Raw genomic sequence first — 14,961 nt, 5'->3', positions numbered from 1 at the left:
CATTACTAACGTCCACAATCTATCCCTTTTTCCCATATCGTGTACCACTCTTGTAAGAAAAAGATAGAATCGTGTGGACGCAATGACGTGCTACATGTCATATTTTTCATGGTAGTCAAAATTAATATAGATAAGAGAACTAGGAACAGTCACATGCTAATCTGTAAAATTGGGAAATACCTATTATGGTGTTTGGAATTTTTATTAACTTCGTCGAACCTCGGCGTGTAAGCGTAATTTGATGGAATTGCCAATTTTCCAAGAGCCTGTTCAACAATGAAATTCTTCACTTGCCTCAACAAATCCTCGCCTAATTCACAATAAATACTATACTTTACATTTATTTTTAACATTACACAGAGTGGCTTTTTGGTGCCTGAATACAACCGAGAAAAGCGAAAGTGAAAAAGAAAAAATATGGAAATAAAAGGTTTGTATCACAGATAATATGAAAATTATAAAAATCTAATAGTAATGTATGGAAAGTCGAAATTTTCTTTCGGCGTTTCTTATCAGCCGTGGTCCTTCCGAAAAAAATATTTAAAAAATGTTGCCATGTGCTATATAATTAAAAAGATGACGTGAAAAATCTCTGTATCTAATTTATGTCTTTGTAGTATTGTATGATACGGTAACAAAAACCAAACTCATGTCGGCTATTACTTTTTAATTCTTTATTTTCCACGTGTGTATTTTGCATTATGTATTAGTTGCCATATTGACAACAGCTTAATAAACACGAATAGATTCAGATAAACTCGATAACCTATTTGTTACTATCACAATATTGGCTATCATAATCATAATATAAGTTTGCTTTTTATATTGAATCATAGAAAAAGTTATAAAATTAGTATACTTTGTAGTAGTATATTTATTATAATTAGTTTATTATCTAAATGTACGTAGACACAATTTGTTTGGGCCGTAAGATGCATGTACCACAGATTATACAATACTTTCAGTTTCTGTACGAATCTATCTTACCTTCATTGGCTGCAGATTCGTATATCAATATTTTTTTTATAAAAAAGTAATTGTTGAGTTGAAATAATCATGTCTAAAAACAAAGCACTTTCGAATAAAGTATCTAATTAAATCAAAATCTGTTTATCGAAGTTATGGTGTCACAGATAGGTACACAAACATGTCAAATGTATAACACTCCACATTCCTCGGCAGGCAAAACAATGCTTTCCGATGAGGAATGTGCAAGATTCCCGTTGATATTTTAAAAATTTATCCAAAAGTTTTCTAAGTTCTTCATTACATGGTACTCATTCGACGGGCACGAGTTTTAGTCGTCTAGTAAAACTCAGTTTTAAAACACATGCTTTTGAGGTTTAATGAACAAGGGGAAACATTACGAAAATATTTACAAAACAATTGGCGGATTTCCTGAGAGTGGAGCCTGATAAGAATGGTTAATGCCACGGTTGATAAATAAAAATGTTTATTTTCACGTTTGGCGGTCGACGGGAGTATGATGAAAATTGTTAAAGTAGTGAGTAGTAGTTAATTCCATTTTATCAATTGCCTTAAAAATTATAACATTAAAAGCGAACGCTAGACTTGTTTATTTGGTAAATTTCAACCATTTCGTCTCATTTTACATATAAATTACAAATTAAATCATTGCAATCGTAACGTAACATAAATATAATTTTCCGTTTCAAGTTACTGCTGTTGTCGGTTGCGAGAAACGTGACTCCAAGGAAACACACGAAGGTATCATCAGATGAGAGTATCGAAAATCTTCTATACTACCAGGACTGCAAGCATTCCACAGCCCCTCCCTCATCTTCGCCCATACCTCTCAAAATGAAAGAAGAGCTCCCAAAGCCTACATGTCCTTTCCCGAAAATGTGTTGTGCCATGAGCTGCAACAACGAACCATGTGTGGCAGAACAGCTCAATGCATACGGAAACCAGATACATTCCAATATAGAACCGATGTCGCGCGTGCAAAACCGGTTTGGAGCTAATCAGCCATTTTTAAGAGCAAGAAAGAAAAAACTTAGACCACCACTGCCTCTAGGACAACCGCCTAACGGAAGAAGAGATTTTGGGTTCACGAAGGAAAACATAAAGAGCCTAATCTCACAGGACGGGGATATCAGAAAGATCTTGAAGGATTTAGTGAGGGTGACGATGCAGAAGGTGGACCTACAGGAGATGATAAAAAACAGAAGAAACGATATGTTAACGTCGACAACAACGACAACGGGAAATCCAGAGGATTCGGAATACATGACAGATGATTTGTAAAGTTGTTTTTTGTTATTAGTAACTATATAGTATAAATCGATCTGATCAAAAGGAGAAGCATATGTATTGTATTAGTGAATAAGAGTGAGTGAAAAGTTTCTCCTTCCTTTAGAAGGGTTCCTGCTTGCTTACATGTATCAATCTGAAATTGAATTGTAAGTCAAGATATTGATTTAGGAGGTATGTTTGAATGTCTTCTGTCCTCATATTAGAAAAGTGTAGGCAGGTGCAGCTTTTCTGGTCCATCAATATATCACACACGAGCGTCACAAAATACCACTGGTGGCTAACGAACGTGTGAATTGTATTTATCATTATTTCTAGTTAAGTATTAAGTACAATTTAGAATACAAATCCATCAACCAGTGTGGCGGACAGCAGGATTTTATAAAACCACTAGCGGCCGATGCCAGCTTCGCTCGGGTACAATATAATAAATTATACACTGATTGATTCCTGAGGAAGGTTTCTCAGGAATCACTATCTATTGGTGAAAACCGCATGAAAATCCGTGCACTAGTTATTTAGTTTGTCGCGAATAGACAGACAGATGGACGCGTTAGAGGACTTTGTTTTATAATATGTAAGGACTGAAAGTATTGCACAATAAAATAAATATAGATTAAATAGGCGACGAAACATTTACTAAACAAGAAAACACAAAAAAAAATATTCTCCTTGAATCATTTTACCAAACGTTCACATACAGTATGGTCTATCGAAGTCATAGCATAATTGAATATGTGGTCAAGGATTTTAAGGGACATTTTACCCACAACTTTTGTCCACCTATTACCATGCATTACGTCCGGCTCCACAGGGTTTGTTAATATTAAGAGACATGTAAATTTGGCGGAAAACGGCAAAATGCCCGGATTTTATTCCCTTTTCAACTCTTACGGGACTTGCTGTTGGTATAATGTATATTTAAAAAAAATGGAAAATGTAAGTATTTGATATAGCTATTATTATATTATTAGCTTTATATTTCCCCTTAATAAAAGAGGGATAATGCGACTTTGTTCTATATTATGTAATGATACTGTACAATAATTGAATGCTTAGAAAACAGAATATAGCAACTTTCAATAATCTATCGCTTCCATTTCCATAGTAAGTCCAAAATTGTAATTTTTTACACATATATTGGTAAGTCTTTTTTTTTTGGAAACAGACTCAGTTTGATAAAACTCAATTATGATCTTAAAATTTGTGCAGTAAATAGAAAATTATCCTGTCTATATTGTTTGTATAGATTGATTGTTGTTATTAATTACAATTACCTAACCCTTAATTGTTCAAAAAGTACAATTTTGCTGCAGAGCTTGATAAACGAACAGGATATCAATGGAAGGAAAGCATAATTTTTACAACCACGAAATGTTAAAATATGGCGATTCCGACGGCGGAAATGAGATCTGCATTATTTAAGGAGTCATGAGTTTTGTAGGAGATTTGAAAATTTGCAACTGGACGTACCAGATAGACTATTGTGTCGGCTACACACTTTCGTCGAAATCGGATATTTGCCGACGTAGTTTGTATGTGTGCTTACAATACCATGTACATATATAAATTGCTGGTTTTTTTGGTACATACTATGGAAAACCAGCAATGTATACCGAACCTGAAAATTCGGAGATCTGCAGGCTGCTATCATCAACTTTGACAAGAATTCAAATGCAGCGTAGTTAAATTTAGGAACCTATGAATCACATTAGTATTAAAAATTAACTTGAAGAATGATGATGAATTTGCGATCCAGATCACTTTAAGCACTGAACAGGATCGCTTGATGCTCCGCTATAGTGTGGAGCAGGCATTATTATATATCAAAGATAAAATATGTTTAGAGCATACACTGCCTTGGTGCTCCGTGACGTATTTTACAGTAAAAGTTGAACAAACTGTCGAAAATGTTGTTTCATAATGATAAATTGGAAAAAAATGGGAACAGCTACTGCGTTATTTTCCGTTTTTTTTTTCCAACTTTTACGCTTTCCTGGAACAACGCCTGAAAAAACCTCTACATGTAGTCTGTACATCACCGTATGTTCGTGTAGGTAAAGTCCGCGCTGCTTGATGCCCCGCGTGTTCATAATCGAGGCCTATTTCTACTCAAAACTTCATTCAAACGCAACATCATTTCCGTAGGTATATTTTTAATTTATGAAACATATACACGTTAAATTTATTTTTACGAAGAAGTAGTGCAAGCAAGTTGTTTGTATCTTTGCAGACTTAACTGGCACTTAATGCTTGTGTTAGGTAAACAGCGTCCCACTTCGAATTGAGTCCATTTAATTGCATACCTGATTCCCTTTCTTGCAACTGTGAAGAGCATTTTTGTATTTACTTTTGTAAAATATTGAAAGTATTTTATTTACACCGGTACAGTTTGGAATATAATAATTAAAAACTAAGGTGTACTTTCACTAGGTATGTTAGCTTTTTTTACAAGCTTTTATTTAACTACCAATTTGACAGTCTCGGGTGGGATCTTGCAATTCAATTTTGAAACAGATATCTTTAACCGGTTGAGCTGAAATTTTGTACACACGTTTGCACGGACGTAATTTTTATGTCATACATTGAATGCAATAAAATGTCCCTGACAACAATAAAAGCTTGTGTCAAAAATATAATTTTTAAAACTTATTGTCGAAATTAAACAGCAACGATGCTCTCGCCAGATAAGTTTGTAACTCACAAGTTTCGAACGCACTTTGGAGCTAACTCGATCTGTGTGATCAGTGCCTACATATTTATGTAAAGTATTTAATCGTAATCCTAACTGATATTATAACTGCGAATGTAAGTTTGTTTGTTTATTTCTTTGTTTGTTTGGTACCTCCTCAAGCTCTATCTACACAACCAATCTCCTTGAAATTTTGCGTAAATGAAATTTAAAATATGGAGAGGGACATAGACCGTTCATTTCGGAAAAATAACTGTTCCCGTAGGAATTTCAGGTGGGCGAAGCCGCGGGTAAAAGCTAGTTATTGTACATTACGCAAGTACTACAGATGAAATCCATCTATTGTCAACATGTGCCCACGGGAAATGTATATAACTTTGTAATTTTATTAAAACGCTCACTTGAAAGTAGTTTAAAGTACAATCAGCTACTTATCAAAACCATTCACGGATCTCTATGACGGGGTTATATAGTGGTGTTTTTATAGGTTGGTGTAGGCTGATGTGTGGTTGACTGTACTTTCAGGCCATTATCCCCCAATTCGTGACAGGTCCGCTAATGGTGTCCACTACAAATGATTCCCACCGGTGCAGAATAGGCGGTCGTAATGGTACGTCCAACTTTTGACGGCGCCTCATTCTTCGCGCAAAGAATTATAACAGTGCTAAATTAGCACCAACTTCGTGAAAAATGGGAAACTCTATGCTGTTGATGTAACTTATTTTATACTTGCTTTGTCCGCGACTTCGTTTGTGTGACAGAAACATTCGTGTTTATCGTATTTAAATTGTTTTTTTCTTTACTTAAGTGTTAACTATATTTGCACACCATTCTATGGTAAGGCATGTTGATTTAAGATTTTATGTATCAACTAGATGTTACCCTGGGCATCGCTCTCGTGGGAATTTCGAGATAAATATAGCATATAGCAATCTTAGATAATGTACCTTTCTAATGGTGAAAGAATTTTTGAAATCGGTTCCGTAGTTTCGGAGATTACCCGCCACAAACATACAAAGTCACAAACTCACAAACGCTTACCTCTTTATAATAACGGTATAGATGGACATGTGTTTTTTGCAAATAAAATATATTTTATCTTTTTATGTTTGTCTTGTGCGGTTTGAAATAATCAAATTTTCTTTTATTTTCCATTGGGATACTGTCAATGTCAAAATTAACTGGGAAATGTGCTGCCTTGAGATCTTCAAGAAGGATGCGTGCCAATGGACTTCCCACTAAGGATCCGTGTAAAGAAATGTAAATAAAGTAAGAAGGCGACCCTGGGCTCTGCTTATCGGCATAAGACACCTGGTCAATGCTCGAGAGAGAGAGAGAGAGAGACGTTTTAACTGGGGATGGTTAAATTTAACTTGCAAGATTTGACTGAAACCGACGCAGGGCTACTGGAAATAGAAGTGAAATTTCTATAGAAAGAAATAGTACCTATAGTGCCTATTTTCCTATTTTGAAGTTTTATATTTACACTGTTATGTTGTGAATATAAATTAATAAATCCGTGGCGTTCTGGCGTCTGGAGGTTCTGGGTTCGATTCCCAACGCTGGCAAATGTTCGTACCTGTGATAACATATGTTTGTCTGCGGTTATTTATATTTTTATTCTATAAATAACAAATTAGAGTAAGTTAAATAAGAGCTTGTAAAAAGTGCGTTTATGCAAGAGTCATCATCATTAACAGTCATTTAAACGTCCCCACTGTTGGGATACTGGCCTTCCTTATGGATTGATTATGGACTAAGAAGAATTATGGAAGAAGAAAGAAGGCACGACCCACCAACGGGTTAACGTGCCTTCCGAAGCACGGAGGAGCTCAGTTAACATAATACAGATCAGGATAATACAGTTTTAGTCACTAATTCAACGACTGGCTATTGTGAGAGCGACATAACCGCCACTATCGCAGACCGAGTGCGCTAATCACTGTGCCATGGAGCACCTCTATTTGCTAGTGAAAGTCAAAAACAAAGCTCTCATGATATCTATCATACATGTAACATGTGTAATTAAAAAGCTTTGGAGTGTTTCCTCAATAAACCTATACAATCAACTGATTGCGGACTTAATAACTTGGTATGTCAAGTTTGTGTACCACTTGGCCCCGTGCTGTCGACCCCGGTGGTAAACATTGCGGTTATGGGCCCACGTGGAGTGTGGCCCACGGTTATGGTCAAATGGTTGAATTTTTTTTTTTACGGATTCTGTGTTCCGATGCTTTATGGCAGACGAAGGAATAGAGAAAACGCTCAGATGACAGAATTACGTAAAATATGTGATTCTAGCTGAGCCCCTGGGCTTCGCTCCCGTGGGAATTTCGGGATAAAAAGTACTCTATGTGCTATTCCAGGATATGTACTATTAGTGTACTAAATTTCATCAAAATCCATTGAGTAAATTTTACGAGATTGAGACAAATATTAGCAGATACATTCTTTTTTGCGGGATTAATTTTTTCCCCTCTTGGTCAGTGAACTTATAAACTGTGGTGAGGTCTTTCGTACTGTATATAGGTTCTTAATAGGCGATATTTAGGACTAGGTATAAAAACTTTTACTGAATTTTAATTAATTAATGTACTTGCATTGGGTAATTCCAATAATGGGTAAATTCCGAAATTTATAAAAATGTATTAATCTGAGCGATATTTCCTTGTTGCCAACATTAATCTAGTCGCCGTTTTGATTGGCCTGGCCGCATTATGGGCGTGAGGCGTTAGTGTCAAGAATACGGTAGTAGCTTCAAGCTTTCAAGTGTTTTTCGCGCCTTTTTTTGTTTCTTTTCATAATATGCCCAAGATAGTTCGTAATTTCCCCTACACGGAAAAATATGATTCGACATTTTAAATGCTTGATTTGAAGAACCTAATAACATGTTTAAGATTCTAATACAATTTGTTATACATCATTTTATTGAGTACACACAGAGGTAAAACGATAATTACAGTAAATATATAAAAAAACTTCGAATAATGACCGAAACATAGACGTAATGAACTATATATTTAATAAAAATTAAAATACAAAATGTTTTTGAATTTTCAAAAGCGAAATTAGATTCTCTTCGAGCTTAAAAAAGTGTTCCTGACCATGTTCATGTCTATTCATCAAAGAAGGAATTTTGATGAATCATGAAAGTTAACTAAATTTGACAAAAATTATGCAATAAAATGCAAAACTATTAACTACATTGGGACTAAACTTCGCAGGACCAATGAAAACAGTTGGCCAAGTTTTGTTGCGAGCGGGACGGCACGAGGGTGCAATAGCGCTGTCTCTCCCGCACCTTGCTGAGGTTCAAATCTGTGTTGCGAGTGGCCACTGAGCGTAGGGCGGGCAGATAGAGCTACGTATCGAATAGACATGGATACATTTTAAGTAGTAAACGAAATATGTTAGCGAAACTTTCGGTTCGATTTTCAAAATTATAAATGATAAGTGTTTTTATATTTGTTTATTTAATTTACTAGTTTGGAGTACATTTACAATATTTTTATATTTGATCGTGTCATTTATTTACATATATATGTAAATTGGGCTACTAGTTGTGTAGGCTACTGTCATCATCACAATCTTCAATATATTACACAAATATTACAAAATAAATATATATTTCACAAAATACAGCTAAATCAAAATTATTCTTTGACATATATGATCCCAACCCCTTCTGTGCCTATGGCTGAGCATAGACACCTTTTCTAGTTTGACGTATATTATAATATATTAATTTTATATTTATCAACATTGGAATTGTTCAACATAATTTATTTAAAATCTAAAAACTTGTGTTACGTAGACTGATTTAAATATTATATCCAGCCTCAAAAACTCCATACCACCTACGTCAGTAAACCCACGCTCTGCCGCATCTGGTAGCCTCCTAGATCTACGTCCAGCATTTAAAAGGGGATGCCTGGTCCGACCTAGCACACTTCAACGGTAACATCGAGCCCACAGCTCATATCAAACCGATCGCGGATCGCGAATTCACAAGTTTCGAAGTGTCACAGGAGATTAATGTAAGTATTTTTAATTGTAAACTTTTTTTTCATAAATATAAAGTACTGAAATCTAATACATTATAATAACATTAGAACTGAAAATAATCTCCCAACGTGAAACAATGAGGCAACGTGCTTAGAACACCGGCAGCGATCCGTCGCTGTATTTCGAGACTTTACACGCTGATTAAAATAGGAAGTTGACTTTTTCAAAGTTTCACACAACTTTATCGTCCGTTGTTGTCTTTTATAAATAATAGTTTTTCTGTCCGTAGTTGATTTAAAAAATGTTTTTTGTATAAAAAAGTTTTAAAAGTTACTAAACGTATATACGTGCTAAACGTTAATGAGATGTTGAAAAAAGTCTATTAGACGAATTACGTAAATTCAATTTATGAATTTAAAGTTTCGAAAAATATGATCTTTTCGCAGAAATTTACCAAAAGTTCATTAAAAATTAATATTTGCAATATATTTATAAAAATGGCTTTGACCGCAGTGTTGTCACAATGTGTCCCGTAGGAAAGGTATTAAGTTTCGTTTATCTCTATTTTATCATCACTATAACATGTACTTATGCACAATATGTCGTTAAATTATCAAAACTTATCCATAAAACAATTAAAAGTAGTTTTTCTACGTTATTAAAATGTTAAAATGTTCTATTAAACTTTACAGTTTGATATGAATTCAAACTAAATAAATATAATTATAAATGTATATGAAAACAAAAATATAATATATTAAATAAATTGTTTCAAATGAAAAACTTTTTTAGTCTTCAGTGATTTAATTTTTTTTTTTCAAAACTTACAGAACACTTATAAAATAATTTTTAGTTTGCTTTTAGTACAAATAAATCGTGTGAACTTTTTTTTTATTGTTTATAAGAAAGGTATGAAGGTTTAAAACTATTTTTCCAAATTGTTAAATGAATTGAAAAAGTGCTGCCACCATTTTTATATTAACAAAATGTGTGTCATAATTTACTTACTTACATACCCTTTCCCCAAATTCCTCACGAATAAATTCTGTGAGGAATTTGGGGAAAGGGATATTTTTGGTGATTACAATTGTGGTTTTATGTGTATTACATACATAAAACAGGATTATATTCAAACATAACAATAATATTTGATATAATTTTCAAACACAAAAAATGCATTATTAAGTCCCTTCGAGTGTACATAAAAAAAGCAATGAAGTGAACTGTTTTTTTTATTTAACCATAAAAACACAAGTCGTATTTTTTACATAAAACTTTTATCACTATCCTCAGTTTACTAAGAAATAACAACTTTTCTATTCATTAATTTTAACAAAAGATGTTAGCAACAGCTTAACCATGGTATTAAAAGTTTAGCCGCCATGACCTTAGGCTTGCAATCAAACCAACTTGGAATTAACAATCGGCACAGCAAGATACAAGTTCGAAAACTTCCAATAGATACTTTCCTAACGAGGTCTATTGTGGAAACTTTAAACGATTTTCGATTCTGTAGTAGGTATTTTATTCATTTAGACATTTAGACAATTAGGATCAAAATATAATAACAATAACAAAAAATAGAATTTTCAATAAGATCTTCTTTCCTACTACGAACTGCTTAGTTTTGTGTTAATGTCGACCTCCGTGGCCTAATGGTCATCACGCCGGACTGTTACACTTGAGGTCTTGGGTTTGAACTCCGGTCAGGTCAAGATGAAAAATGATATTTTTCAGATAGACCTGGGGTCTTGGTTGTTTTTGAGTTAATTCATTAAAAAAAAAAACAAAAAAAAAAAACATCTTTTTCTTTTCAATATTATTACTAGCGGCCGTTCCGACTTCTCTCATCGAGTGAAACCTGATAAAAATGTAGCCTATGTTACTTCTGAAGGTTTAATCTGCCTTTGTGTCCAAATTTTATCAAAACAGGTTCAGTAGTATTTTATTTTATCCATTATAAACAAAAATACAAATCTTTTCCCTTATTAATATTAGTTATTTCTAATATTAGTCTAATATTGATAAAAAATAACTACTTAAATGTTTAAAATAAGCCTAAGCCAAAGTGGATAAGTTAGCTCGTCGTGATAAATGAGTTTTGGAAACGTCATTACGGACAATTAATGCAATTATAGCTTTCCTGTCGATATTGATTACGAGCGGAAAATTTTCGCACTCTGCATAAGATTTCGGAGAATGGTTTATTTTAGATTTTAAAAGTTAAATAATACATTGAGAAACAAATTTATTAAAATTCAATGACCTTCACGACAATCATAATATTTAGTTTGCACGAGAGACATCAATCGAGCCGTATACTCGCTCTTTATAATAAGTCTTACCTTTTTAACTCCACTAAAACTGTACCTGAATATATTATTATGTTTTTACGTTATTATGGGAGTTTTAATATATTTTTCTTTTATTATAATCTTTATGAATATCGTAAAAGATATTGGGCTATTATAGTTGTACAATATGGAAAGTGCTAGTATTAAAATTGTGATATTGTATTTGTTTGTCCTTCTTTGACGTCGAAACTTTGATTGGATTGAGGTGATTTTTAGTGTAGAGATAGTTGAAGAGACGGAGAATGACATAAAATACTTTTTGTCGCGGCTGATATCGACAGAAATTACAATATTTACAACGTTATTATAAAACAAATCACACAAAAAGGGGCATTGGATAGTTCACATTCAAACACCAGACTTTGAAACTCACTCGATGACAAACGAACAGACATAAGAAGTATATAATGGTTACATTTGCGCCATTGGGCTACGGGACCCTAAACAGACAAAATCGTCGGCACTCAAAGAAGGAGAATAATAGACAAAATATGTGCTTTCAAGTCATTTTTATACTACACGTCAAATATACTTTCTATTTTCTTCAATATCAAACTTCTACAACAATAACAATTTTGGCGGTAAAACATAATTTCAAGTTATGCGTATCAGTACGTCATCATTCATTATGATATAAACTACAACAACAACTGAGCTGAAAACACAAGATTAATCGCAAGATATATCCACGAATGAGAATATATTGCTAAATGATACCAACATTTCGTGGCTTCGCATTTTTTCCAAGTTATGATAATATTATGCAGTACGGACGTAAGTATACGAGTAGCTAGAATATGAAAATGTTAGTTAAAAATACTTTTCCACATTATTTTCTCGAAAATTTTCAGCATAAGTGTTTTAGCTTTAATTATTTTGTTTGTACCAGTGAGAACGAGTGAGTGACACACGTGTGTATTTATTAACAATATTATCGTAAATACATATCAGTCAAAATCATTACTCTCCTTTTCGCTTCGCCGTAGTCGAGTAAAAATACCAATTCTGTAGTCAACTTCTGTAAACTTCTATTATAATATACTTTACCTAGATACTACAAAATCGTCAATGGTTTTGAATTTATTATTATACTAGCCGCCCGTCCCGGCTTCGCTCGGATAATAACATAATAAATTATACCTAAACCTTCCTTAGGAATCACACTATCTAATAGTGAAAACCGCATAAAAATCCGTGCTTTCGTTTCTGAGTTTACCACTAACAGACAGACAGCCGCGCAGAGGACTTTGTTTTATAATATTATGTAAGGATAAGGATAGTTAGTTCCTACTTGGGTTATGTAAGCAGTCGCAAAGAGAGAAGAAAATACATATTCTATAGATATAAAAATACGTTATTAATATCGTAAAAAATATTCTGTCCATATATATTTGCTGCACCTGTGCCCGAAGCCTTTGAATTTTTTACGAGCCACACAATAGTACATTACCTAAGTATGATTATGTAATAGGGGCTTACTTATATAACCGTCGTAACACAGGATCCGGAACATTTGCAATATAACAAACTTCTCTGAAGGCGTCGTTGCTGTTGAATTTATTTATTTATTTATTTATTTATTTAATTATTTATTTTTTGCTTTCATCAGCACTTGATCACAATCATAATATGTTTCAGTATACCTTTTGACCATGTACTTTATTGTGTACTTACACTGTTATATTACTGATAAAAAAATAACTTTTTTATATATTTTATATTTTGGGTTAATTCTGTAGTCGTTGAGCTTCTATATACACATAATATAACGTGTAATAACACATAGGGTACTTTTTACCCCGAAATACCTTCGGGAGCGAAGGCCCGGGGCAGCTAGTATGGTTATATTGGCAAATTATAGATTGATTGCTGTTTCGCCTACTGATATCAAAATTTTATGCCCATAAATGGTCCATAGATATTCTTTGCGGCTGGAGTCCTTGTCGCTCTTCATTTTGCCTGACCCTAATTTTCCACATATCCAATAATATAAACTCAAATATGCCAAAAGACAAGTAATATATTTTAATAAATATTAATTATTTTTATGAATTTATTTATACAAGTTTTGCATTTATAATATTAGTCAGGATAAAACTGTAATATTTCCTTTAGTCACATGAAAAACATACATTATATTTTTTACAATCAACATACATAGATGCTGAAATTACGTTTTATCTTTTTCTTCTATTGTGAAATATACACTGAAGGTCTTCTACATTATGACCAGGCTTACATTATCATAGCATTCATAGCAACACATTTACAAGTACAGGGAGGCACTCAAACAAATTGTCTTTGCATTGCCGTGTGTGAGGTATGTTGTACAGTCGACTGCATGTCATACAGAACTTTATCCGGTGATAATAACTGCGAAACGGCAGTGGTTTTGGGCAAGTTGAATTGTTGACTGTACGTAATTCGAGAAAAGGACGCATATCGATTGTGCTAGTTATTTTTGGAGCGTCCATTCATTTTGCAGACTTTGTGTTCTACCTTGTATTAGTCCTCAGGTCATGAGTAATCCGCATATATTCTTGGTTATGGAAAAAATAAACATAGTAATTTTACGACCGACCGCCTGACATCCCAAAGAGAGTTGACATTAGGCACAATGTCCACTCTCTTTGGGATGTCATTATTGCTTATCAGCTGCCAAAATTGTGTCCCTTAGTCGCCTCGTACGACATCCACGGGAATACATGGAATTACCTATTGTAGGGACCACATGTCGCTCTTTCAATCTGGGGGTGAATTTCACGAGTGTTTTGAACACCGCCGCGGGCTGTCATTAGTGTTCATCAAATTTTACCATAGACATTAATAAATTTAATCACCATATTTTATAAATAAGTAAAGTACTGCTACAATGTAGTTTTTATATATATTTAATAATAAAAAAAATATACTTTATTAAAAAAAAATGTCGGATACTAATGAAACCCTACACGCCGCGTTCAAACCCTCTTGTGATCCACCCAGTTACACTCAATAAAACGCCCATAGTTTCCGGATTCCACCTCTAAACGTCAGAGCCCAGGGTGGTTTTCCTACTTCTTCTTCTGGAGAAGAAACTTCTAGCCGTCTTCGGCGTCCTTCGTTGTTACACCATTGGCACCCATGTCTCCCTCGACGACGATACCCAGCATTTCTTGTGTTTACTCCTGTTGCCAACCTTATGGTCCTACTCCCGTGGATTTTCCCATGTTTCTTAGTAATAATTCAACTTTTTAAGTATACGGAACCATAAACTCTTCCTCTTTATTGTATTAGTATAGGTATTCTAGCTATATGTTTTTCATTCAATGGCGGGAGCTCTGCAGTACTGTAACACAGGTCTGTCTTCATCGGTCTCCAGTCTCCTTCAATCGATGCTGGTATTAATAATTAACTGTACTATTTTTAAGTATTACTTGTCAGCGATTGTCAACGATTGTTGGCGAAAATAAATGATTTTTTACTTTTTACTTTTACTTTTTCTTGTGTCACACTTTCCATAAAAATAAACTGACGTGTTATTAAGATTCATCTACGTGTATATTGAAAACTTGTGAAAATGCATCTGAATTCAGAGCTTATGTTTAGTAAACAAATACCAAACATACGTAGTAGCCCTATGTTTGGTATACAAAA

The 14,961-nt window shown here is 33.8% G+C and overlaps 2 protein-coding genes across 3 annotated transcripts in view; both read left to right on the top strand.

The window, feature by feature from the left end:
* The first annotated feature begins 1,360 nt into the window (after positions 1-1,360).
* Positions 1,361-2,269, top strand: LOC128672597 (uncharacterized). Its single transcript, XM_053749848.1, has 2 exons — positions 1,361-1,504; positions 1,678-2,269. The coding sequence occupies exons 1-2, from the start codon at positions 1,484-1,486 to the stop codon at positions 2,266-2,268; spliced, it is 612 nt and encodes a 203-aa protein (XP_053605823.1). The 5' UTR covers positions 1,361-1,483; the 3' UTR covers position 2,269.
* Positions 2,270-8,895: 6,626 nt separating this feature from the next.
* The window catches only part of CCHa2 (CCHamide-2), a 37,011-nt gene continuing 30,945 nt past the window's right edge, over positions 8,896-14,961 (top strand). For both annotated transcript variants that reach the window (XM_053749813.1, XM_053749812.2), the window contains exon 1: positions 8,896-9,003. The gene's annotated coding sequence lies outside the window, so the exon portion shown is untranslated. The remainder of the gene's footprint in view (positions 9,004-14,961) is intronic.

The sequence above is a fragment of the Plodia interpunctella genome, chromosome 9, assembly GCF_027563975.2.
Source record: "Plodia interpunctella isolate USDA-ARS_2022_Savannah chromosome 9, ilPloInte3.2, whole genome shotgun sequence".
Lineage (NCBI taxonomy): Eukaryota > Metazoa > Arthropoda > Insecta > Lepidoptera > Pyralidae > Plodia > Plodia interpunctella.
The sequence above is the reverse complement of the archived record's forward strand: the minus strand, read 5'-3'. Positions and strand labels throughout refer to the sequence as shown.

Excerpts from the sequence above, each read along its gene's own strand:
- LOC128672597 (XM_053749848.1), top strand. The coding sequence starts at position 1,484 with ATGATGAAAATTGTTAAAGTA. Across the intron at positions 1,505-1,677 it reads TGATGAAAATTGTTAAAGTA|TTACTGCTGTTGTCGGTTGC; the intron begins GTGAGTAGTAGT and ends TTCCGTTTCAAG.